The sequence below is a fragment of the Plecotus auritus genome (assembly GCF_963455305.1).
Source record: "Plecotus auritus genome assembly, chromosome: 3".
Taxonomy (NCBI): Eukaryota; Metazoa; Chordata; class Mammalia; order Chiroptera; family Vespertilionidae; genus Plecotus; species Plecotus auritus.
In genome coordinates this window covers 203,891,600-203,918,106 of record NC_137772.1, presented here as the reverse complement: position 1 = coordinate 203,918,106, position 26,507 = coordinate 203,891,600, and the positions used below count along the sequence as shown (strand labels likewise).

Below are 26,507 nucleotides of genomic sequence, written 5' to 3'. Positions count from 1 at the left end.
ACCGGCCAATCGCCCGCCTCCCCCCAGCCAGCCTGGCCCTGACCCAGCCCGGATCAGGGTGGGCCGGCTGGCCAACCTCCTGCCATCTCCTCCTGACAGGCCCAGCCCTGATCTGCCCCAACTGGGGCTGGGCCAGTCAGACCCTACCCATGCATGAATTCCTGCACTGGGCCTCTAGTCAATTTACATTTGACAAGGAAGGCAAGAGCATACAGTGGAGTCAAGACAGTCTCTTCAATAAATGGTGCTGGGAAAATTGGACAGATACATGATGAAAAAAAATGAAACTAGACTACCAACTTACACCATACACAAAAATAAACTCAAAATGGATAAAGGACTTAAACATAAGATAGGAAACCATAAAAATCTTAGGAGAATCCTTAGTCAGCAAAATATCAGACATATGTCATAGCAATATCTATACTGACACAACTCCTAGGACAATGGAAACTAAGGAGAAAATAAACAAATGCGACTACATCAAAATAAAAAGTTTCTGCACAGCAAAATAAACCATCAACAAAACAACAAGAAAGCCCACTGCATGGGAGAACACATTTGCCAATGTTATATCCAATAAGGGTCTAATCTCCAAAATTTATAGGGAACTCATACATCTTAATAAAAGGAAGATAAACAACCCAATCAAAAAAATGAGCCAAGGACCTAAATAGACACTTTCAAAAGAGGACATACAGAAGGCCAAGAGACATATGAAAACATGCTTAAGTTACTAATCATCTGAGAGATGCAAATCAAAATGACAATAAGATACCATTTCACATCTGTCAGAATGGCTATCATCAACCATTCAACAAAGGACAAGTGCTGAAGAGAATCTGAAGAAAAAGGAACCCTCGTGCACTGCTGGTGGGAATGCAGACTGGTGCAGCCACTGTGGAGAACAGTATGGAGTTTCCTAAAAAAATTAAAAATGGAACTCCCATTTGACCCAGTAATACCACTTCTAAGAATAAATCCCAAGAAATCAGAAACACCAATCAGAAAATTAAAATACCAACAGCATATTAACATATAGGAACCCCTATGTTCATAGCAGCACAATTTACAATATCTAAGATTTGGAAACAGCCAAAGTGGCCATCAGCAGGTGAGTGGTTTAAAAAGCTGTGGTACATATACACAGTGGAATACTAAGCTGCTATAAAAAAGAAAAAACTCTTACCATTTGCAACAGCATGGATGTACCTGGAGAGCATTATTCTATGTGATATAAGCCAGTTGGGGAAAGATAAATATCACATGATCTCACTCATTTGTGGAATATAATGACCAACATAAACTAATGAACAGAAATAGACCTAAAGACAGAGAAGCATCTAACAGACCATCAAACCTCAGAGGGAAGGCAGGGAAGACAGGGAAGGCAGGGAAAGATGAGGGGAAAGGGTAAGAGATCAACCAAAGGACTTGTATGCATGCAGATAAGCATAACGCATGGACACAGGCACTAGCGGGGTGAGGGCATGTGCTGGGGGGTGGGAGTGGCTGAGGAGAGGTCAATGGGGGAAAAAGGAGACATATGTAATACTTTAAACAATAAAGACTTAAAAATGTAACATGGAAATGCAAAGACATAGATAATTTAAAACAAATTTAAAAAAAATTGAAGGACTATCACTATGTTATTTCAAGATATCTATAAAACTACAGTCTTCAAGATAGCACGGTAGTGCAAAAATATACAAGTAAATCAATGGAACAGAACAGAGTCCAGAAATAGACCAAAGTATATATATATATATATATGGATAACTGTTGACAAAGTGCAAAGGCAATATAGTGAAGAACAATTAATCTTTTCAGCAAATGTTGCTAAAATAATTGAATATATTTAAGCAAAAAACAAACTTTGATACATAATTCACAAATTAACCCAAAATATGTCATAGATTTCTATGTACAATCTGAAACTATAAACTTTCTAGAAGAAAGCATAGGAGAATATTTCTTTTTAAAAATATATTTTTATTGCTATCAGAGAGGAAGGGAGAGGGAGAGAGAGAAACACCAATAATGAGAGAGAATCACTGAACAGCTGAGAGAGAATCCTGCACACCCTGCACTGGGGATGGAGCCTGCAACTCAGGCATGTGCTCTGAGAATTGAACCGTGAACTCCTGGCTCGTAGGTCAATGCTCAACCACTGAGCCATGCTGGCAGGCAGGAGAATATTTCTATGAGTTTAAGTTAGGTAACAAACTTTTAGAAACAACAAAAGAAACATGAACATGGGCTTTATTAAAATCAAACACTTCTGATTTTCTGAGTATACTACTCAGAGAACAGAAAAACAAGTCATAAACTGAAAAAAAATTATCAAGACAATTTCTGATAAAGGACTTTTATTTAGAGTACGAAGAGCTTTCAAAACTCAATTATAAGAAAACAAATAACAAATAAAAATTCTCAAAAAATGTATAGTTGACTTTATCCAAGAAAATATAATAAATAAGCATATAAGATGCTCAAAATCATTTTTCATTTAGAAAATGCATATGAAAACTACAATAATATATTATTGCATACCTATAAGAATGGTTAAAATGACAAGACTAACATTCCAAGTGTACCCAATGATGAGGTGGACTTGGAACATCTGTACACAGCTGGTAGGAATGTAAAATGGCACAACTTTGGAAAACGGTGTGGCAGTTTCTTAAGTAGCTAAACATAGATCTAACGAATAATCCAGACATTACTCAAGAGAAGAGAAATCTTATGTCCATACAAAGACTTGTACACACATGTTCATAGCAGCTTTATTTGTAATAGTTCTTTGCAAGAACTCAATGGTGTCAACATGTAAAAGGATAAACAGTTTGTGGTCTAGCCGTACAACAGAATAATGTTACTCATTATTTAAAAAGGAATGAAAAATTGATATAAACCACAAGATAGATGAATCTCAAAATAATTAAGCTAAGTGAAAGAAGCTATGCAAAAAATAAATAAATAAAAGAAAAAAAAATCACACTATTATTTCATTCATATAAAATACTACCAAATGCAAACTGAAATGGATTGGTAGTTGTCTGGGGAGGAAATACTGGGGAGGAGCATGGTGAACTTTAGGGAAGATGGGTATGTTCACTCTCCTGATTTCAAGGGAACATGTTTACATGTGTAAAAGCTTATGGATTGGGTCTGGCTGCGGGGGCTCAGTCCGCCACCGCCGCCGCCGCTGCTGCCGCCGCCGGGCTTTGGTCTCCGCCAGGAACACTGCGCTGCCGCTGCCGAGCATCCCCAGGCAGAGGAAAAAGAGGCTCAAAGCGGTCAAGCACCTGTTCCAAGCTTATGTAATGTGTTAATGTTGGAGTTCCAGTTTGAAGTTGTAGTTCCGCCATGGTAGGCACATTGGAACTTGACAACCATATCCAGTCCTTGCCAGATACATCCCCTTGTCCACACACCCCGTGTGAGGTCCCTCCAGGTACAAGGTGGGCACCAGGGCTGAGAAGTGTGACCGCCGCTGCAGCAGGGACCCCCTGCCGGGGAAGAAGGGCGTGGAGAAGGATGGCCACCACCGCTGCCTCAAGTGCTTTGACAAGTTGTGCGCCAACACCTGGGTGGAATGCCGCCCGCCCATCGGTGTGGACTCCAAGGAGTGCCCTATGGAACCGCTGCCCGCACCTGCTTCCACGGTGCCCAGTGCCTGCACCCCTTGGCCAGCGAAACTTTTAGGTCCAAGGACAACAAGATCCTGTGCAACCAGGGCACCACTCGGGAGGCCTCCCCCAAGTGCAAGGGCTGCTTCAAGCCACTTGGGGCAGGAGATCAGAATGGGGAGCACAAGGGGACCGTCTGGCACAAAGACGGCTTCACCTGCAGTAGCAGCAAGCAAGTCATCGGCTCTGGAAGCTTCTTCCCGAAAGGGGAGGACTTCTACTGCGCGACTTGCCACGAGTCCAAACTCGCCAAGCATTGCGTGTAGTGCAATAAGGCCATCACATCTGGAGGACTCACTTACCAGGATCAGCCCTGGCGTGCCTAGTGCTCCGTGTTACCTGCTCTAAGAAGCTGGCCGGGCAGCGTTTCCCCGCTGTGGAGGACTGGCATTACTGCCTGGATCGCTATAAGAACTTTGTGGCCAAGAAGTGTGCTGGATGCAAGAACCCCACCACTGGGTTTGGTAAAGGCTCCAGTGTGGTGGCCTATGAAGGACAATCCTGGCACGACTACTGCTTCCACTGCAAAAAAAAAAAAAAATCCTCCGTGACTCTGGCCAACAAGCCTTTGTTTTCCATCAGGAGCATGTGTATTGTCATGACGGTGCCCAAAGCTGTAAAGTGACAGGGGCTCCTGTCCTGTAAAATGGAACTGAGTCTTGTTATTTGTGTCCTCACCCTCTGCCCTATACCATCCACAGGGAAAGAGCGGCCTTTCACCTCTTCGAAGTTGTTCCTGTCTTTTCTCCCATTTTACAGTGTTACTCAAATAAGGGCACAATGGTCATTCTAGAATTTAGCAAAACCGACTCCGCAGCGAAGTTAATTTTGCAATGGCTGCATTAAAAAATGAACACTGAGATGGACTCTTCTGCATGTTTATCACAGAGCAGAAAAGTGCTAACCAGTTAGCCGCTTAGGGATATAAGCAACAAGCCTAAGAAATAAAGCCCCCACTGCGATGCCCTTCGTGACTCAGCTGGGACCCACCGTGCCATCGACTCGCTGCTCACCCTGTGTTCTGTGAGCAGAAAGAGAATTTACTGAAATGCATGGTTTAACTTCCTCATCAAAACCTTCCTTCTGTTCTTTTGTGCTTTTGATCGACTAATACGAATTTCTAGAAAGTTAGCATTTGAACTTTTAGGTCCAAGGACAACAAGATCCTGTGCCTTGATGTGGAACATGCAGGTATGTGGAACGTGTAGGCAGATCTGAGAGAACCAGCCTGTTTCAGAGGAACATCGGCACTGTGAATACTTCTGAAAGCTTAACAAAACTAACCCAGCTGTTGGGTGTGTTTTTTAATTCATAATATTTTGTTTTAATTAATACCAACAAGATTATGGGTTTGGAGACTTGCATGAACATACTTTAGCCGCCTCAAATGTTCCTGCAGTTTGAAATCATCCTATAGAAGTAGCCACAAATCTCTAGAAGGGTAGCTGAGCAGGCATCAGGACTGTCATTCACATGGATGTGACATTTCCAAACAGCGGCAAGTTGAATCCCTTGTAACATAGTAGTTGCTGTTCTTTTGTTGATTTGTTAAAGAGGCTCACCAATGTCTCTTGTGATTCTTAGGACTGTTCTTCAAGAGCTTAGCTCGATTTTTGGGCGAGTGGGGAGGTCACCGTCCTCAAAGGCAGATTTCCATGTATTGCTTACCTGAGATGCCAGATCACCTACTTACTGTTTTCTATCTAGTTGTTATATTATATAATAGAATGAGATGATATCAAAGTGAACTTGTAATGACAATACATATTAATATTCTTGTAGCTATGGTTAGAGAAGCTGATGCCTCATTTCTACATTTTGTCATTAGCTAATATCATCTAACATTTCAGTATATCCTTACAGAAATAAAAGTAGCATATAAATAAAGAAAACTTATGGTGTGCTGGAGGCTAATTCCAGCAGGTCATAGGTGCAAGAAGTTCATCAAAAGGTTGATGGAACTTGGGGCTTCAGCAGGGCTGAAGATCTGCATATATTATTGCCTGCTGCCAGACAGCTGAGGGTAGTTCCCCAACCTGATAATCTTTTACTGTTTACCAAATCTTACCTTTGATATGTATATCTGATTTGCTTTAGGGCAAAATGTGTTAATAAAAAAAAGCTAGGGATCTGGACATTCGGGGAGCTTAGTCACTAGAACTAAGTTTCTGTCTGGCTTCCTCCCCCCCGCCCCCCAATGCCTTCCAAATTCATATTTCTTCTCTAGCCTCTTCATTCATTTATGCACTGCCCCTTTTCCAGATTCCTGAATCCTAGTAGATGCTGAGAAAGACCCCGGCAATTGTGCACTTTATATATGTTCAGTTTATTATGAATCTGTTAATAAAAGAAAATGTCTCTTATTTTCCTAGGAATGATAGAGATTTTTTTTTAAATAAGATTGGTGCTAGATTATGTGTCATAGGATGAAAAGGCTGAACTGTGGGAGAAAGTAGTAAAAACACTGAAAATAGAAGATATATTTCTAATTACATTTGTTTCTGTTCAGTGATATTTCCATACCTGGCTCAGTTTGTTTTACAATTGATTGTCATTCGTTTTTGGTTCTGTATGTTTCTGCATTATAGCATAGTATAACAGAATTAAGAAGTGTTTATCAATAAAAGGTATGTACTTTAGTGAAAAAAAAATCAACTATTTTCCCCTCTGAGCCATCCTACTAGTGAATCTAACAAATACAGATTAAGGGTATTAAGCTATCCTTTGGTAGAGAAAAGATGAAGAAATAAACTAATAAACTAATTCAGGAACTGATACTTAATTGTAGACGAGGTCACAGAAAAGACCACCCAATTTCTAATTACTTTCTAATGTGAAGATATGGTGTGTGTGTGTGTGTGTGTGTGTGTGTGTGTGTGTATTTGTGTGTAAGCAAGAGAGTCTGAAGAGAGACCACGATTTCAAAGACCAACAAATGGTCACTTTTAACATTGAGAACATGCGTTTCTGGATTCCAGTATGACCTTTCCCCTTTTCTGTTTCTTCATGCTGTTTCCCATGCGTGCTTCCCCCTTGTTGCCCTCTCTCTGCCGTTGGGCAACTCTTTTCTGTTCTATCTTCTATGCAGTTTTAGGGGGGCGAGGGGATGATGGCCCTGAGGTAGAGAGGGTTCCCAAGGTTTGGAGAGGAGCAAAACTTTAAAATAAAAAAAGAAGAGGGTCCAAAGGCTGGTTGGGAGGCTTCGGACAAGCTAGGTGAAAAAATGTAGACGGAGATGGAGTCAAAACGTTTGTTATAAAGGTATCAGGCAGCTGGAGCCCACTTTCTGTGAAGAGCTCTAGAGTCAGCTAATACCTGTTCTCCGGGCTCTCACAGTTTGCAACCAAGTGAGGAAGAATAGCTTAAATTCCAGAAGAGAATGCAAAGATGGGCTCCTCCCTTTCTTCCGGAGCCTTCAAATTCACTGTGCTCTCAGCAAAGTCGCCTTCTTCTGACATATACTGTATGCAGTTAAAATGCAGTCCTCAACAAAAACGGCTCCACTTTGTATATACACACAGGTGTCTGAAGGATTCTTCTGGGAAAGAGCTCCCCTCAATCTAAATCTAAACCTGTAGGTGGGGACACAAAAGAAAAAGTAGATTACTGCCACCTTGTGGCAGGAATGCAGTCTTGTCTCAAAGTTTCAAATCTATAATGAAAGGGGGAGGGAAAACTCCAGAGAAGGGTAGGTCCCCCTGTGAGAGGAGACTCTCAGAAACCCCCAAGCTTCTCTCTGGCAAGAAGAGCACATTGTGTGGAATGCTGCGGTAACTTCACTAGTGGGTTCAGCAAAGAAGGGAGAACTTACACGTTGGGCATCAGAGGAGAGCCATCCTCCCAGAGCCACGAGGAGCTTGGTTTCCTCTTAGTTAACCCCGTCCAGAATGGGGCATTGGAATGAGCAGTTAGTTGTTTGACGAATTCCTGTGGGGAGCAACATTTCTGAGTTGATGTTGGAGTTCAGTGTGGTTGTTTTACAGATTCACAAAACTAAAGAACCAAAGGAGATCTTTGACATCTTCTCGATGATTTTACAGAAAGGTTTACTGAAACCTATAACCTGTCCATCAAAGGTCATATATGGAATTCATGGCTAGGTTAGTACATAGGTATTCTCATTCTCAACAAGGGCTCCTCCACCCAGGGCCTAACCCTGATTTATTTCCCTCTGAACCAATACACCACCTTAATACACAGCCATAAAAACTCACCAGATCATATGTGCTATTAATTATCAGCATCTGGGCATCCAAAGACAAGCAGTTCCCCCGGCTTGTTTCCCAATTAAATGAACTAGAGGAAAATTGGTAACAGTTTTTTTCATGCCAGAGCCAGTCTTGGGGACAAGGACCTAGGAAGCGTAGAATATCTAATCAGTAGAGTTATGCCTGAGAAAAATATTTCCACAATTCTTCAAAAACATGTTTTCCTATAATTCTTAAATCAAGTCTCCCCTCAGAATTCATACTATCTCTTCATAGATTATACCCAGACTCTGCAAATACCTCACTTTTTTTTAATTTTTTTAAAATATATTTTATTGATTTTTTACAGAGAGGAAGGAAGAGTGATAGATAGTCAGAAACATCGATGAGAGAGAAACATCGATCAGCTGCCTCTTGCACACCTCCTACTGGGGATGTGCCCGCAACCAAGTTACATGCCCTTGACCGGAATCGAACCTGGGACCTTTCAGTCCCCAGGCTGACGCTCTTCCACTGAGCCAAACCGGTTTTGGCAAATACCTCACTTTTTTGAAGTAAAAGAAAAAGCATTCTGATTTTAGTAAACTAAACTAGAAGTAAGGCGGGCTAAAAAGCAAAGCTTGGGCTGTGATGTAATTTTAGAATCTGCTCTACTTTTTTAAAGTTAAGTTTGGAATAATGGAAGTGAACATTAGGGAAAGGAATACTTAATAGTCATTCTGCTATTAAAAGTTATGCTTATGTATTTTAAAATTTCATGTCTTTGAATTGTGGGTTTAGGCTTAAATACCATGCCCCCTTATTTAAGACACATGCTGTATATGTAGTAGCCCATACGTGGCTCTTAAGTACTTGAATTGTCTGCTTTAAGATATGCTATTAGTGTAAAACACAGGCATGATTTTGAAAATTTAGTATGAAAAAATCATATGAAATATCCCATTAATAATTTTTATACTGTCTAGTGTTCAAAAACTATTTCAGCCCTAGCTGGTTTGGTTCAGTGGATGGAGTGTCAGCCTGTGGACTGAAGGGTCCAGGGTTCCATTCAGGTCAAGGGCACATGCCGGTTTGCGTGCTCGATAACCAGTAGAGGGTGTGCAGGAGGCAGTCAATCAATGATTCTCTCTCATCATTGATATTTCTATCTCTCTTTCCTTCTCTACCTTCCTCTCTGAAATCAATAAAAATATATTTAAAAAAGTAAAAATAAAAAATAAAATAAAATGCTTAAAATTAAATTAAAAAATAAGAACTATATCGAATATATTGGGTAAAATAAAATGTTATTAAAATTAATTTTATGTTTCATCTTAATTTTTAAGTGTGGTACTAGAATATTTAATATTGTATATGTGACAACACTATATTTCTATTAAATAAAGATGTTCTAGCCCTAGCTGGATTGTCTCAGTGGGTAGATCGTCAGCTTGCAGATTGAAGGGCCCTGGGTTTGATTCTGGTCCAGGGCACATGCCTGGGTTGCAGGCTCTATCCCCAGTGTGGGGCATGCAGAAGGCAACCGATCAATGATTCTCCCTCCTCATTGATGTTTCTATTTCTCTCTCCCTCTCTGAAATCAATAAAAATATATTTAAAAATAAAAGAGTTTCACTTTATATAAAAATTAAAAGTAAAGATGTTCTAGGGAGAACAATATATTGACATAAAGTGAGCATCTTAATTTCAGTAAGATTTCAGAAAACAGGGAGTTTTCAGTTGCAAAATCCTCATAGTGCAAAAACCTCAACTGAGGACTTAGGCAATAGGCAATATTTGCCAATGTGTATATGTTTATGGATTTATTTTTTAATTTTTTATATTTTTAATATATTTTATTGATTTTTTACAGAGAGGAAGGGAGAGGGATGGAGAGTTAGAAACATCGATGAGAGAGAAACATCGATCAGCAGCATCCTGCACACTCCCTACTGGGGATGTGCCCGCAACTGAGGTACATGCCTTTGACCGGAATCGAACCTGGGACCCTTGAGTCTGCAGGCTGACGCTCTATCCACTGAGCCAAACTGGTTAGGGCTGGATATATTTTTTAAATAAGGTTTTTAAAATTGATTTCAGAGAGAGGAAATGAGAGGGAGAGAAGGATAGAAAATTAGTTATCCATGACTGGCATCTCTGGGAGATGGCTCTGCGTGGTCTGATGTAAATTTAATCCCATGCAACTGATAAAAACAAACTGTTTTTACAGATCCACCTGTGAAATAAATCTTTGGTTGGAATGTAGCTATGTCTGCTTATATAATGATTTGTATCCTTAATATACTAGCCTTCTTCCTTTAAGTCTTCTTTGACATGGGATATTCTTTTATTTCCTCGATAACTCCCTTCTTAAAGAGATTAAATATGTTTGACAAAAGCTAATTTTGTCTAAAAATTTCTGCTGATTTTGGAAGTTTAAATAACCTTATAGCCTGGCCAGTGTTGCTCAGTGGTTGAGCATCAATCTATGAACCAGGAAGTCATGGTTTCTTTCCCAGTCAGGGCACATGCCTGAGTTGTGGACCTGATCCCCAGGAGGTTGCAGGGGGCAACTGCTCAATGATTCTCTCTCATCATTGATGTTTCTATCTCTCTCTCCCTCTCCCTTCCTCTCTGAAATCAATAAAAATATATTTTTAACAAAATTAAATAATCTTATAAATGTTAAAGGGATTAATAAACTGAAAAACTTTATACAAAATGAGTTATTATTATTATCATTTAACTTACCTGGGTTTCAAGTTTTCATCTATAACATAAAGAAATCTGTGGTTATCTGTGGACTGTTATTACTTAATATCCAAAGAAGTCTCATGGTTAAGATTAACTGAGCTATACAAGCAAGAACTGGAGATATCTCTTTTTACTAGTGGTAGCCATTAATGCTTAGAGTAGGACTCATTCAATGCCTGAAACATACTTCATTTCACACCCTCTAACTCTCCTTCTGACTAAAAGCATATGCCTGACTTAATTACATATTATAGGAAGGCGAAATAAATCAGATAATTTCTGTAACAACCTGAGTTCACATTGTCATCTCCTTCTTATAGATGCTACTATTTCTACCTGCCTCCTAGAGTCTGAGTCCATTATATAGCTGAGATCAATTCAATTTTTCTCATATAAACTAACTTCCTGGGCCCATTATATTTTTGTCTAATTTGAAGTATCTACCCAACACTTCCAAGCCAGTCTATCTTCATTGATTCAATTTAGATTGATGTAGTATACTTTTTTAAGAAAATTTTCCATAGAACAAAGCTAATGCAGAGGTAAGAGTTCCAGGGACAAAGGACATTGTTTAGGAAAAAAAATAAATGACTGAGATACATTGGAATGAAAGCAGATAAGAATCTGTGGCAAGGAGTAAGGGAAGAAGGATTCTTCCAGAAAAATCTCAGCACTAGAATTTTAAAATGGGAGAAGACTCTTAAAAGGAAAACAAATTTAAACTCACCAAAAGTGTGCTTAATGAAATCAGATATCTCAAGAATTTGAGGGAGGATAAGGAGGGGATGACAGAATTAGAGAACTTCTGGTGTAGAACATTATGAAATAAAGTTATAACATTATGTAAATAACTAGAGGCCCGGTGCACCTCAGCCTGGCCTGTGGGGATCGGGCCAAAACTGGCTCTCCCTAGGGGTCCTGGATTGAGAGGGTGCAGGCCAGGCACCAGGCCTCTAGTATGCATAGAAGATCTTTGATTAATCTCTTCCTGCCCTCCTGCCTCCCCCCATCCCTCTGAGATTCATCAGTCTGTTCCATGTTTCCATGCCTGTGGTTTCTGCTCCTATGTTGATCGTCTGCCCTGTTGGTCAGTGCGCATCCTAGCTACCAAGCAGATGGTCAAATGGGTGGCCACTCACTTAGGCTTTTATATATATAGATGATACACATATCAATATGCCAATTTTGTGCCTAGAGGCTTTTCCAAAAGAGAGTTAAGATTAATTAGAGGAGCTTCCAACCTCATACCTGAAAAATTTGCTGCTTTTTTCAGAGCTTCTTGGAGATTCAGGTTCCGGTGAAGAAGTTCCATTTGTTTTGTGGATTGCTCATCCAACTCCTGGGTAAGGTTTGCATTCATTTCCTTGAGTTTCCTCTGTAATTCAAGGGAAGCTTTTTCCTCCTGTTTCTGGGCTAAACTCTGTCCCTCCAGTACATTTTCCTGGTGAGTAAGGTTTGCTTGCTGTTGCTTTAGAAGATCAGTCACCTGGGATACTAAATTATAGCTGGATTAAGAAAGACTTCATTTCTAATCCCCAATAAAAGTCCCTCCACTGGATATTTAAGAAATCAAAGAACTAAACCAAGTAATTTATTTTGAAAGCAGATAAATTGCTGGAGAATGACCAAAATTTACTCAAACATTATGGATTTGAAAGTTCTTTGATATTCCTAGAATATTTTTTTTATATCAGGAACTGTCACAGACACTTGTGATTAAAAAAATTATCAAGGTTTTACTTGTTACTGAGAGTTACACACAAGTTAAAAGCAATCCCAAGTATCAATGGCACTAATAAAATGTAGACAATCTACAAATAGTTACCAGCCAGAATTAATGACTATTAGTAGGAAAGTCATTAATCATTTACTATATTTGTGTCTTCATTCCTCTGTCATCTCTTTCTACATTTTCAGACTTCCTGATTTTATTCAAGAACTATGATACCCTTTTTTGAGAAACCTTCCTGCCAGACTATTTTAAGTGGCTGTGTCACAAGAGTCTCAAACATTTTTTTTTTTTTTTTTTTTTGCCAAAGCATATTTTAGGAAGGGTGGAGATGCAATAAAAGTTGTGAAATCAAGCAGGCAAAAGTATGTTAAGGGCCAAATATCTCAGTTCTAGAAGCTTGATGATTCAGTACAAAGCAGTCTCCTTGCCTTTCAGGCCAAGTTTGAGCTTGTTGCAAAGTAATCAGAGCCTCAGAGTAAGACTCTTCCAATCACCACCACTGGTCAAAGATACTTCTCCCATCATCAGGAAAGGCCCTAGTGTTACATCAATTGAAAAATAAATGGTTGTGACCATAAACAACAATTGGAAAACAAATAGCACTTGAAAAGCCTTAATACCTGGCTCTACCAGGGGTGGGCAAACTTTTTGACTCGAGGGCCACAATGGGTTCTTAAACTGGACCGGAGGGCCGGAACAAAAACATGGATGGAGTGTTTGTGTGAACTAATATAAATTCAAAGTAAAGGAGCAGAGGGGAGAGCAAGAGAACCCTCCGCTCTTTCGGCTCCGGGGGCCGGATAGAACAGCCGAATAGGCCGGATCCGGCCTGCGGGCCGTAGTTTGCCCACGGCTGGTAGACAGCCGAAATAACTCAGATCTACAATCTCAATACACAGGCGGATGAGGTGGGTACTCGACATGATTTTCTTTCCTTCTTGGCCACTTTCATTCTTCTTTCATTTCTTTTCCCCCGAAATAACCTCTTTCCAAAATATCCATACAATAAATGTGAAGTATTTTATTAAAATGTACTTATTAAAATTTTGTTTCCGGTTCTTAGCTTTAAATTGGTATTTAATCATCTCTATTAAAACTCAGCATGAGCTAAATGAGGTTTCTTTTAATTTTGGGTCTCTCAGATGATCTTGTGGATAATTAACTTCAAATTATTTTCATTCTCATTGTATTAGGATTTATGTAGGCTCTATCCATAAAGTTATGAAAATTAATCAAAACAAAAACCTACAATTCATAATCTTCATTCCATGCCACAATTTGAGAGACTAGCACAATATACCCATTCATCTTCCCACTCATTCTAAAAACAGTTTGCTTAAAATATATCTAAGGCAAGGTTGTTTATAGGTATTCTGAAACCAATTTACAAACCATGTTTATAAATTCTCATCTTTTCCCTCCATCACTTGTGTCGGCACTTACATTGCACTGTCAGCATTATGATGGTCACCAGTAAACTCAGACAAAGGATCCCCAGCGTCACAGCCACAGGGCACCACCATTGAGAAGAAAGACAACGAAGACCTAGAATGACAGAGAATAGAATCAGAAAAACAAAAAAACAGATGGAGACAAGTAATCAAACCATTCTTTGGATCTTGTCTACTGGTATACCTGGTACTTTGCATTACTTATTTTTAGTCTTCCCAAAGACTCTGCAAATAATGCATTATCCATATTTACAGATGAAACATATGGATAATTAAAGAGCTTAAATAACTTAGTCACTGCCACACAACTGACACAATTGATGATCCAGGATTCAATACCAGATATTTGACTATAAGTATCTGATTCTAAAGCTTATACTTTGTATATTCCCCCTGACAATGAAATTCTCAGTCCAGCTTGGTTGGATCAACTTGTTTTCAATGTAGACCAAATCAGTGTGTGCACGCACACGCGCGCGCACACACACACACACATACACACACACAGTGTGTTTTATAATAACATAATATATATATGAATATCTGATGTTAAGCAAATAAGTTTTAGTCAATTAACTGGTATCATCTCAAAGAATTACAACATAATTTTGTGCTATTCAACTCTTCATTAAAAGTACATCTTGGAACTGAGATTACTGGGCAAAGAAAACTAGAAATGAAACCTCTATATTCATTTGACTCATATTAATGCCATGTTCTATATTTATACCAGCTGTGGCCCTATTGTTATAAGAAAAATATTCACTACTAATATAGAAGCAAAATCATGTAACTCATAGTTGTGTACGACTAATTATGCGTTCTACCACTAAAAAAAGCACAGATATTTTGGTTCAGCAGGAAAATATCTCATATAATGTATTTGGACTTCTCATCATGTGAGATAAATAAATAAGGCACTGATGTTACCTTATATATGCAAATAAGGAACTGAAAAGTTTAGTGACTTGCTAAGATCACACAGACACTAAGATCCCAACTTAGGTCTTTATCCAGTGTAAAAATGTAATGATATAAATCAATCAATCAATGATCAAATATATTCACAGAGTTCTCTTATGTGTCAAAAGCATTTCTGGATTACGTGAGAGAGGAGAGAAAATGGCAGCCAAATAGGCAGACCCCCTTTTTTTTAAATACATTTTTAAAAATTCATTTCAGAGAGAGGAAGGGCAAGGGAGAGAGATAAAAACATCAATGAGAGAGAAGAGAATCATGGATAGGCAGACCTTTCTTGTACCTCCTCCAAGGGCCAGACTGGAAATAAAGCTAAAGTGAGGGACATAACACCTGGAATTACCAACTGAGGTCCAGCTGAGGAGGAGACAGAAAACACCTGGAGACCAGCAGGAAGGGCGAAGTCTTGAGAGGGGCTGCCCCAGCTGCCCTGCGGTAGGCCAAGCGTGAGGAAGGATCACTTCTGGAGGGTCTTTTCCCTTTGATGACAGAGGCCCAGAACCCAGTTTGGGCTCCACAGCTCGGAGCACCACACCCAAGACCAGCAGCCCATGTAACATCCAGCCGTGAAAGGCGGGAGGGCTGTTGGCTGCAGCGGAGTCCAGAGCCCATAGACTGGAACCAGTCCTAGAGAAAACCTCAGTTTCTGTCTCCCCCCATTGCCCACCCCCCCAACCTCCCCCCAGAGCATAGGAGTTTTCATTTGTAGCTACTCACCCAATGCTTTGGTGCAGGGACTGCGGCGTGGACTGGAGGTGACTAAGGAGAGGGTGGAGTGGGAAGCACCGGGGGAAGACATGGAAAAGCAGCAGTCGGGAGTGCTGCCTTCGGTTATAGGCTCCCAACCCGAGAGGGCCATTTTTTCCTGAGAGAAGCTGGCTGCTCCCAATAGCTGAAGCTCAGGAAAAGGAAAAACTCTTCCTTAAGGTGATATAGCCTGCCCCACCCTCAGGAGCCCTGATTGCCACACCCTGCAGCTTGACATTTGCAAAGGAGAATGCAGCAGAGGCCAAGCCTACGGGTTTGAACAGTCACAAGGAGTGTCTGTGACTGGGTTGGGGGTGGGGCCATCTGCCCCATTATTCCCAGAACCTGACTGGTGCCTTCCCCATGAGGGAGAGCTGATAGAAACTCCAGATTTCCAGCTGATCTCACTGGATTGCATACAAGGGTCTCTGCCCAGCCAAAGGCAGAGTAATATTCTGAGCCACTCCCAGAGGAGTAGCTCTGGGACAGTGAAACGTATTTACCACTTGCCCTGAAATATGAACAGCACCTCCCCCTTATGGGAGACCCAGAGGTCTAGATTCCTGATTTTGCCTAAAGCCCTTTCAGAAACAGATTTTTCAGTGATTAAGAATGACGGCTGTCAAGCAAAGGCAGGCAGAGGCAGAGCCTGGAGAACCTGGGGAAGCTTACTGGCCCAGACCTGCACCCCATGCTGCTAACAAACCTACTTTATAGGGCAGCTTGACCCCTTCTGCATGCAGCCAAGTCCTATGGAGACAGACGTAAACTGTGGGTCACTTGGAACTTCAAGCAGGTTGGTGAAAGCCAAAGGAGGACAGTTTCTGACAGTGGTTAGTACCTAAGTATCTTCCAGGAAGCCCAGAATTGGCAGACAGAACAGTCAGTCAGTCATCAGAAAAGTAGGATCCAAAGAGAGATCCCAGAAGGCACTAAACTCTGCTGAGATGAATAGCATTTCACCTTTTTTTCTTTCTCCCTCCTGCCCCCCATTCAAACACATGGAGGCTAAATAGCATGTTATTAAACAATGAATGTGTTACCAAAGAGATCAAGGAAGAAATAAAAAAAACTTCTGGGAAACAAATGAAAATGAACACACAACAACCCAAAATCTACGGGACACAGTGAAAGCAGTCATGACAGGGAAGTTCATAGCATTACAGGTCTACCTCAAAAAAACAAGAAAAACTTCTGATAAATGATTTAACCCTACAACTTAAATAATTAGAAAGAGAACAACAAGAAAAGCCCATAGTAAGTAGAAGGAAGGAAATAAAGATCAGAGTGGAAATAAATGACATGGAGACTAAAATAAAAACAATACAAAAGATCAGTGAAACCAAAAGCTGGTTCTTTGAAAAGATAAACAAGATTAATTACAGTCAGACTCATCAAGAAAGAGAAAGGACCCAAATAAAAAAATCAGAAATGAAGAGGTGAAGTAAAAACTGACATTACAGAAATACAAATGATCAATAAAAAAATACTATGAACATGCCCGACCAGCATGGCTCACTGGTTGAGCATCAACCAGGAGGTCATGGTTTGATTTCAGGTTGTTGTCTTGATTCCCAGTGTGGGGTATGCAGGATGCAGCCAATCAATGATTCCCTCTCATCACTGATGTTTCTATCTCCCTTTCTCTCTGAAATCAATAAAAATATTTTTAAATGCTATGAACAATTATATTCCAACAAGGTGGACAATCTGGTCAAAATGGACATATTCCTAGAAAAATAAATCTTCTAAAACTCAAACAGAAACGATGAGAAAACCTAAATAGGCTGATAACTATTGATGAATTTGAAGCAATAATTTAAAAACTTCAAGCAAACAAAAGCCCTGAACCAGATGGATGGCTTCACAAGAGAGTTTTACCAAACATTCGAAGAACTAACATTATACTCCTTAAACTATTCCAAAAAATCCAAGAGGAAGTAACACTTCCAACTTCTTTTTATGAGACCAGCATTAGCCTAATTTCAAACCCAGATAAAGACACTACAAAGAAAGAGAATTCTAGGCCAGTATCCCTGATGAACATAGATGTTAAAATCCTCAACAAAATATTAGCTAATCGGATCCAGAAATACATTAAAAAGATCATACTCTGTGACCAAGTGGGATTTATTTAGAAGATGCAAGTCTGATACAATATTCGCAAATCAACACATGTGATACATCACATAAACAAATTGGAAGACAAAAATCACAGGATTATATCAATTGATACAGAAAAAGCATTTAATAAAATCCAACATTCTTTTTTGATAAAAACTCTCAACAAAGTGGAATAGAGAGATCATACCTCAACATAATAAAGGCCTTATATGACAAACCTACAGCCAGCATCATACTCAATGGGCAAAAAGTAAAACCATTTCCCCTAAGAACAAAAACAAGATAGGCATGTCCACTTTTACCACTCTTACTCAATACTAGAGGCCCGGTGCACGAAATTCATGAACGGGGATATGTGTCCCTCAGCCCAGCCTGCACCCTCTCCAATATGGGACCCCTCGAGGGATGTCCGACTGCCCACCGGGATCGGGCCTAAACGGGCAGTCGGACATTCCTCTCAGAATCCAGGACTGCTGGCTCCCAACTGCTCGCCTGCCTGCCTTCCTGATTGCCCGTAACCACTTCTGCTTGCCAGCCTGATCACCCCCTAACCACTCCCCTGCCTTCCTGATTGCCCCTAACCACTTCTGCTTGCCAGCCTGATCACCCCCTAACCACTTTTCTGCCTTCCTGATTGCCCCTAACCACTTCCCTGCCAGCCTGATTGATGCCTAACTGCTCCCCTGCCAGCCTGTTTTCCCCTAACTGCCCTCCCCTGCAGGCCTGGTCACCCCTAACTGCCCTCCCTGGAAGGCCTGGTCCCTCCCAACTGCTCTCCTCTGTTGGCCTGATCGCCCACAACTGCCCTCCCTTGCAGGCCTGGTCCCTCCCAACTGCCCTCCCCTGCTGGCCATCTTGTGGCGGCCATCTTGTGTCCACATGGGGGCAGGATCTTTGACCACATGGGGGCAGCCATCTTGTGTGTTGGAGTGATGGTCAATCTGCATATTACTCTTTTATTAGATAGGATAGAGGCCTGGTGCATGGGTGGGGGCCAGCTGGTTTGCCCTGAAGGGTGTCCCGGATCAGGGTGGGGGTTCCCTTGGGGCGTGGGGCGGCCTGGGTGAGGGGCCTGTGGTGGTTTGCAGGCCGGCTCTCGCCCTGGCCATCCAAGCGGAGGCCCTGGTATCTGGGGTTTATTTATCTTCTACAATTGAAACTTTGTAGCCTGGAGCGGAGCCAAGCCTTCTGCTTGCTCCGTGGCGGCAGCCATTTCTGTTGGGATTTATGTATCTTCTATAATTGAAACTTTGTAGCCTTAAGCGAGGCCTGGGCCGGCCAGGGTGTACGGAAAGCTTGGCTTCCTCCATCGCCAGGGGCAACTCTAGCCTCCTGCTCTTTCCAGCTCCGTGGCTGCCACCATTTCTGTTTGGGTTTATGTATCTTCTATCATTGAAACTTTGTAGCCTTGAGTGGAGGCCTAGGCCTAGGCTGGCAAGGGCAGGCGGAAAGCTTGGCTTCCTCCATTGCTGGGGAAACCCAAGCCTCCCTCCTGCTCTCTGTGGCCGTAGCCATATTGGTTGGGTTTATTTGCATATTCACTCCTGATTGGCAGGTGGGTGTAGCAGAGTGATGGTTAATTTGCATATTACTCTTTTATTAGATAGGATAGTACTGGAAGTCCTAGCCACCATGATCAGATAAGAAGAAAAAATAAAAGACATCCAAATTGGAAAGGAGCAAGTAAAACTGTCATTATTTGCAGATGACATGATATTGTACAGAGAAAATCCTAAAGGCTCCACCAAAAAACTATGAGATTTAATAAATGAATTCAACAATGTAGCAGTATACACAATTAACACCTAGAAATTGATGGCATTTTTATACACCAATAATGAACTCTCAGAAAGAGAAACTAAAAAAATAATCCCATTTAGCATTGCAACAAAAAAATTAAGATACTTAGAAATAAACTTAGCCAAGGAGGTAAAAGACCTGTATTCAGTAAAATATAGAACGTTGAAAAAATAGGTTGAGGAAGATATAAACAAGTGGAAGAATATACTGTGTTCATGAATTGGTGGACCGAGACACAGAAGCATGGAACAGACTGATGAACTCCAGAGGGAAGGTGGGGGTGGGGTAGTGGGTGGGGAGAGATTAACCAGGGAATTTATATGCATATATGCATAGCCCATGGACACAGACAATAGGGTGGTGAAGGCCTCAGAGGGGCAGGTGCAGGGTGGATGGGGTCAATGAGATAAAACACAAAACGTACATCTGTAATATTTTCAACAATAAAGATAAATTTAAAATAAATGTCCATACTACTCAATGCAATCTATAGATTCAAAGCAATACCTATTAAAATACTAACATCGTATTTCACAGATCTAGAACAAACACTCCAAAATTTATATGGAACACCCCGAATAACAGCAGCAATCTTGAGAAAGAAGGACAAAGTTGGAGGAATCATAATACCAGTTATACTACAAAGCCACTATAATCAAAATAGCCTGGTACTGGCACAAGGACAGGCATATATCAGTGGAACAGAACTAATAAGACCCCAGAAACCGACCCAAGCCATTATGCTTAATTAATATTTGACAAAGGAGGCAAGAGCATACAATGGAGTCAAGAGAGTTTCTTCAATAAATGGTGTTGGGAAAATTGGACAGATACATGCAAAAAAATTAAACTAGACCACTAACTTACACCACACACAAGAATAAACTCAAGATGGATAAAAGACTTAAATATAAGTTGCGAAACCATAAAAGTCTTAGAAGAAACCATAGGCAGCAAAATCTCAGACATCTCTCACAGCAGTATGTTTGCCCATACATCTCCTAGGGCAAGGGAAACTAAGGAGAAAATAAACAAATGGTGCTACATCAAGATGAAAAGCTTCTGCACAACGAAATAAACCATCAACAAAATGAAAAGGGAGCCCACTGTATGGGAGAACATATTTGGTAATCATATATCTGATAAAGGGTTAATTTCCAAAATATGTAAGGAACTCACACAACTTAACAAAAGATAAGCAATCCAATTAAAAAATGGGCAAAGCACCTAAATAGACACTTCTCCAAAGTGGACATACAGAAGGCCAAAAGACATATGAAAAAATGCTTGATCATTAATCATTTGAGGTATCAATGAGGTATCACCTCACACCTGTCAGAATGGCTATCATCAACAAATCAACAAATGACAAGTGCTGGTAAGGATGTGACAAAAAGGGAACCCTATTACACTGATGGTAGGAATGCAGGTTGTGCAGCCACTGTGGAATACAGTATGGAGTTTCATCAAAAAATTAAAAATGGAACTGCCATTTGGCCCAGTGATTCCACTTCTAGGAATATATCTTAAGAAACCTGAAACACCAGTCAGAAAGAATATATGCACCCCTATGTTCATAGCAGCACAATTTACAATAGCTAAGATCTGGAAACAGCCCAAGTGCCCATCAGTAGATGAGTAGATAAAAAAGCTGTGATACATTTACACCATGGAATACTATGAAGCTGTAAAAAAGAAGAATCTCTGACCCTTTGAGACAGCATGGAGGGACCTGGATAGTATTATGCTAAGCAAAATAAGCCAGTCAAAGAAAGTATCACATGACTTCACTCATACGAGTATGTGGAATCTAATGAAAAAAAAATAAACTAATGAACAACATAGATCCAGAGACATAGAACAGACTGTCAAATCTCACAGGGAAGGCAGGGGTCAAAGATTAACTTAACCAGGGAATTTATATGCATATATGCATAGCCCATGGACAATAATATGATGAAGGCCTGTGAGGGGTGGGTACAGGGTAGAGGGGGTCAATGGGAAAAAATGGTAGACATCTGTAATACTTTCAACAATAAAGATAAATAATTAAAAAAAGCATTTCTGTTAGGCTCTATAGATAATGCAATCAAGTCAGCAATTTTGACAGGAAGGAATATGGTTCATTTACTGATTCAAATTTGTTAAGCTCCTAGACCTAGATGGTATGTGGCAAGTTAGCAGAGAAGTAAAAATAATTGTGTCTTATGCAAATAATTGCCTAATCCTACCCTCAGGGGCAAATATCTGTGTAAATCTTTCAACCAACATTTTCCTTGGTCAGTATCTGTTCTATAAAGGTATACAGTATAGGTGATCAATTCATGAGTTTCATCACCCAAACTCATGAATTTTTAGAAGTCACAGGTTCACTCCAGGGCAGGGAAGGCACATGTCCCCATTTTCTATTTTCCACCCTTTGTCCTGTCTCCTTGGTAGGTAGAGACCATTCATCCAACCCCTACTCACAGTAGTATTTTTCTAATCAGAAAGCAATCAGATCTTGTGCAGTAAGTGACTGATCTAAACAGGGTCTGAAAGAAGAATTTACTTCATAATTGCAGTAACAGTCAGGCACTCAGTATTTACTACATGAATAATGAATGAATGAATGAATGAATGAGCAAATGACTACTGTTAACTTGCAGGTTTACCTATATATGCCAGTACTATTTTAATATCAAATTAAGTTCATCAGCACAAATGTTAAATTATTCCATGTTCACACTTATTTTTGCTATTGAGAGAAATTTATGTTTTGTTTATGAAAACATGTCCTGGAATTTCTTATCTAAATTTGTATGACTCCATTTGTATGAATTCCCTCTTTTATATTTTGTTCCTTTCTCTAAGAATGGATATAAAATAAAAGGCAATTTATGTAGACTGTCTGTGGATTTAGGATTGTGAATTTATTTTTACTTAAGCAATTTAATCTACTGTGTATATCAAACAAATTATAATTTTTCAAGGCAGTGATATACAATAAAACATAATTTATACTCATACTGAATATTATTTTATCTGCTTTGGATAATTTATGAAATGTATCCAGTTTTTGCAATGCCTTGAGTGCTATTATAAAAATTATCACTGAATACTCTGGGTGAATTAACATTTTTTGAACCATCTGATGCATTGGGTTCTGAATAAATGGAATATTGTGATACAATCTTAACTTTAGCATTTACCAGCTGCATAAAGATGGGTAATTCAGTGGAACCCAATCCCTAGCTAGTCCTCTGTAAAAAGAAGATAAAATAATAATAGTCTTAATCTCAAGGAGTGAAGATTTGGAGAAATAATGCATCTAAAGTGAATATCATAGGACATAGTAAATGATCAATAAAAGTTAGTTATCATCATCATCTACTACATCGTCATGCAAACCAAGTTAGTTCATTCTTCATCTTTATCATCATCATCTCCGTTGTATCAAAGTTGCTTTTCTTTCTTTTTTAAAAAATATATTTTATTGATTTTTTTTTTATATATAGAGAGAGAGAGGAAGGGAGAGGGATAGAGAGAAACATCAATGAGAGAGAAACATCAGCTGCCTCCTGCACCCCCCCTCCTGGGGATGTGCCCACAACCAAGGTACATGCCCTTGCCCGGAATTGACCTTGGGACACCTTCAGTCAGCAGGCCAATGCTCTATCCACTGAGCCAAACCGATTAGGGCTGCTTTTCTTTTAAGTAAATGTTTTTAATTCTATAGTTAAGTGTTTTAGCTCTTTAATCTTATATTCACTTAATTTACATTTTAAAGCTAATCCTGGGATTCATTCACCCCCTCCTTACCTTTAGCTTTCCCTCCATTTGTCCTCTGATCAGGTTGATCCTTCATAGTCTTGCTCTTGAAGTCATCAAAAATCATACCCAAATTCATTCCAAGAATGAGAAAGTGAAGCAGTCAAGGACCTCTACAAAGTAAAAATGTCTGAGTTTTTGCTGGAGTGTTTAAATAGCTACTGCTATCTAATAGAATGACTCAATCATTGGTAGGAGGAAGGAGAGTCTTTGCTTCATATTTACTGACGCAAATTCTTGGGTTATTTCTATTGCAGGAGGGGAAAGTGGTGATTCTGAGAGTATTTCAGGATATTTCACTAAGTAATTTATGAAAGGAAAAACTGTATTTTCCAAGAGCATTAGAGAAAAGGAATTTGTAACCACTCTTCAGACAAGGAAACTGAAACTCAAATTAGTAAGACACATTAAATTTGTGGAAAAGTGTACATTTAGACCAGTTGTGTGATTCCAATGTCTATATTTGCTTGCTTTTTTCATTGTAGCAGATTATCTCGACACTGTGTCTTTATAAGTCTCACATTTTCCTTTATAATTTTGACTTTTAATTGGCAATAAGACAGGGATTCTTGGATTTATCACGTATGGCTCTTACCATCAGCCATAATGACCTGGGTGATTTTAGAATTTAATTAAGGGTACTATTCAGATAGCAACAGTATAGCATAGCAGCAGAGAAAACCGGAGTCAGATGGAACTAGCTTCAAATATTTCCTTGGCTAATCCTTTGATCTATAATCTTGGGGAATTACCTAACAGTCTGAACCTTTGCCTTTGTCTATAAATTGAGACATGTTATTGGGATTCAAATGGAATCTTGGGTGAAAATGCTAAGCTTTGTACTTCAAGTATGATGAGAATCCAATTATTAATAATTATTAATATCAATAATAGTAATATTCAACACAGATGAATTGCCTGTCAAAGAATTTTGTTTTATACATGATTGACTTGACTCCCCATAAGCATGCCTATATGTGTTTACTGATAGAACTCTTACCTATTTTCCCTCTATAACTTCTTAACCATAAAAGAAAAATATTATGCTAAGAGAACTGTATTCTTGAGAAGGGACCTAAGATTGAGCTAAATCTCTCAGACATTCTTCTCCATAATTCACCAAGTCCCAGGAGAACATAATCATTCATTTTCTTTTGGGTCAATAGTCATGGGAAGCTCACTTAAGCAGTTCAGGATCTGGTGATGAGTTCTACAAATCCTTCAAACACAGTTCTTTTTTTTATTTAAAAAAAAAATCCCCTCTACTAAACATCTACAGGTAAAATTACCATCCTTCATTTCTTTCCTCCCCTCATTTTATATGTCTCACAGTGTATGCATTGATTTCAATTCTGTTAATGTTATTCCACCTCACCAACAAAATGACAAGTCCTTTGAAAGTAAGGAGAGATCCCTTTCTATTAATAAAATTCATTCTTTCCTACTACACTGGCATACCATATAAACTGTGTAATAGTCCGCAAAAAGTAGACAATCAATAGGTGAGATTCTTAACTATAAACACATACACAGCATAAGCTGGGTTTTAATTTAGCAAGTCTGTCTCAGTTATTTTATTTTGAGGAAGTGGAACTGAAGTCCAAACAGTTTAGGGTTGCTAAATGTCTCTCTTCTCTATCAGATGCCAGACAAGAACTCGGCTCACAAGTTTTTCAATTATGCCAGTTAATAAAAAACAAAGGTGACAGATGAGATATAGATTCAGTATGAACATCTCCTGAAATAATTCATTAAGAGACTTTTCAGATCACCAAAGCAGAGACTACCCACTCCATAGAAGACTTTAAAAGTACAGTGTGAGGTAGAGAACACCCACATGAAGGTTACCCTCAAATTTTTTCTTGACTTCCCTCAAACTAGAAGTTCACATTGAGGAGCCACAACATGGAGGGCTTAAACATTAGATCAGTCACAGTCTTCTGGGTGATCTGGCTCCTTAGCACAGCTTTTTTTGCTTTCACCTATTCAAGCCTGATAGAAACAAGCAGTTCCTCTCTTTGTTTATTTGTGGTAAAACGTACATAAAACTTTTACCATTTTAACCATTTTTTAGTGTACAGTTCAGTGGCATTAAGTACATTGTTTTGCAACCATCACCACACTTCATCTCCAGAACTTTTTCATCTTCTCCAGCTGAAAATTGGTACTCATTAAACAATAACTCCTATGATGGTGATTTTTATCTGTCAACTTGTCTGGGCCACAGAGTGCCCAGATATTTGGTCAAACATTCTTCTGAGTGTTTCTTTGAGGTGTTTTGGGTGAAAATAATATTTTAATCACTAGAGTAAAGCATATCTCCCTCCATACCTTCTTCAATCTTTCCTCCTGAATCTTCTTTCCTCTCATCCAATCAGTTGAAAGCCTAAATAGAACAAAAGGCTGATCTTACTCCAAATAAGAAAAATTTTTCCTCCGACAGCCTTTGGATTGGAACTACATCATTTTCCCAGGTCTCTAGTCTGCTGGACTGCACTACACATTTAGATTTGTCAGCCTTTATAGTTGCATGAACCAATTTCTTATAATCAATCTCTTTCTCAATATACTCATCCTAGTGGTTCTTTTTCTTTGGAAGACCCTAATTAATGCCTTCCTTCTCCAAGTTCCTGGAAACTACCATTCTATTCTCTGTCTCTATAAATTTGCTACTCTAAGTATCTCATATAAGTGGAAGTCGTCTTGAATCTGACTTATTTCACTTAACATAATGTCTTCACAGTTCATCCAAGTTGTAGCCTGTGTCAGAATTTCCTTCCTTTTTAAGGTTGAATAACATTTCATTGTATGTATAGACCACATTTTTTCATCCATTCACCCATTGATGGACATTTGTGTTTCTCCTGTTTGTAAAAATCCAAGGGGATAATTTCTATAATCCTTGTGGGGCAGATAGCTGGACAGACTTAACAGACTCTAAGTGGGTCTCATTATCCCTGCCTCTCAATGTTCATGCCCTTGAATGTGGGTGGGATTTGTGGCTTGGAGTATGTATGTGACCATGTGTATGGGATAACAAACGGTATAGAGCCTAAAGTTTCTCTCCTTCTTCTCTTTCTCTGCCTAAATTTAAAGGGAAAAAAAACTTACATGAATCCCACTACCACAAAGAAATGAATTTGTCAGAGGGAGCGTGGAAGTGTATTCCTCCCCAGTTAAGCCTTCATATGAGAACCCACTCCAGTGATACCTTGATGGCAGACTGTGAGAC

General features: G+C 39.6%; 1 protein-coding gene and 1 pseudogene across 2 annotated transcripts; one reads left to right on the top strand and one right to left on the bottom strand.

Moving 5' to 3' along the window:
• The first annotated feature begins 3,160 nt into the window (after window positions 1-3,160).
• LOC308244308 (four and a half LIM domains protein 1-like) lies at window positions 3,161-4,337 on the top strand (annotated as a pseudogene). The gene is made up of 2 exons: window positions 3,161-3,323; window positions 3,448-4,337. The product of its transcript is annotated as a four and a half LIM domains protein 1-like (transcript).
• A 2,776-nt stretch (window positions 4,338-7,113) lies between these two features.
• OLR1 (oxidized low density lipoprotein receptor 1) lies at window positions 7,114-15,653 on the bottom strand (the record flags this gene model as incomplete). The annotated part of the gene is made up of 6 exons (XM_080660766.1): window positions 7,114-7,264; window positions 7,504-7,619; window positions 7,907-8,046; window positions 11,882-12,127; window positions 13,809-13,910; window positions 15,512-15,653. The coding sequence occupies 6 exons, from the start codon at window positions 15,651-15,653 to the stop codon at window positions 7,114-7,116; spliced, it is 897 nt and encodes a 298-aa protein (XP_080516892.1).
• Between the last annotated feature and the right edge of the window lie 10,854 nt (window positions 15,654-26,507).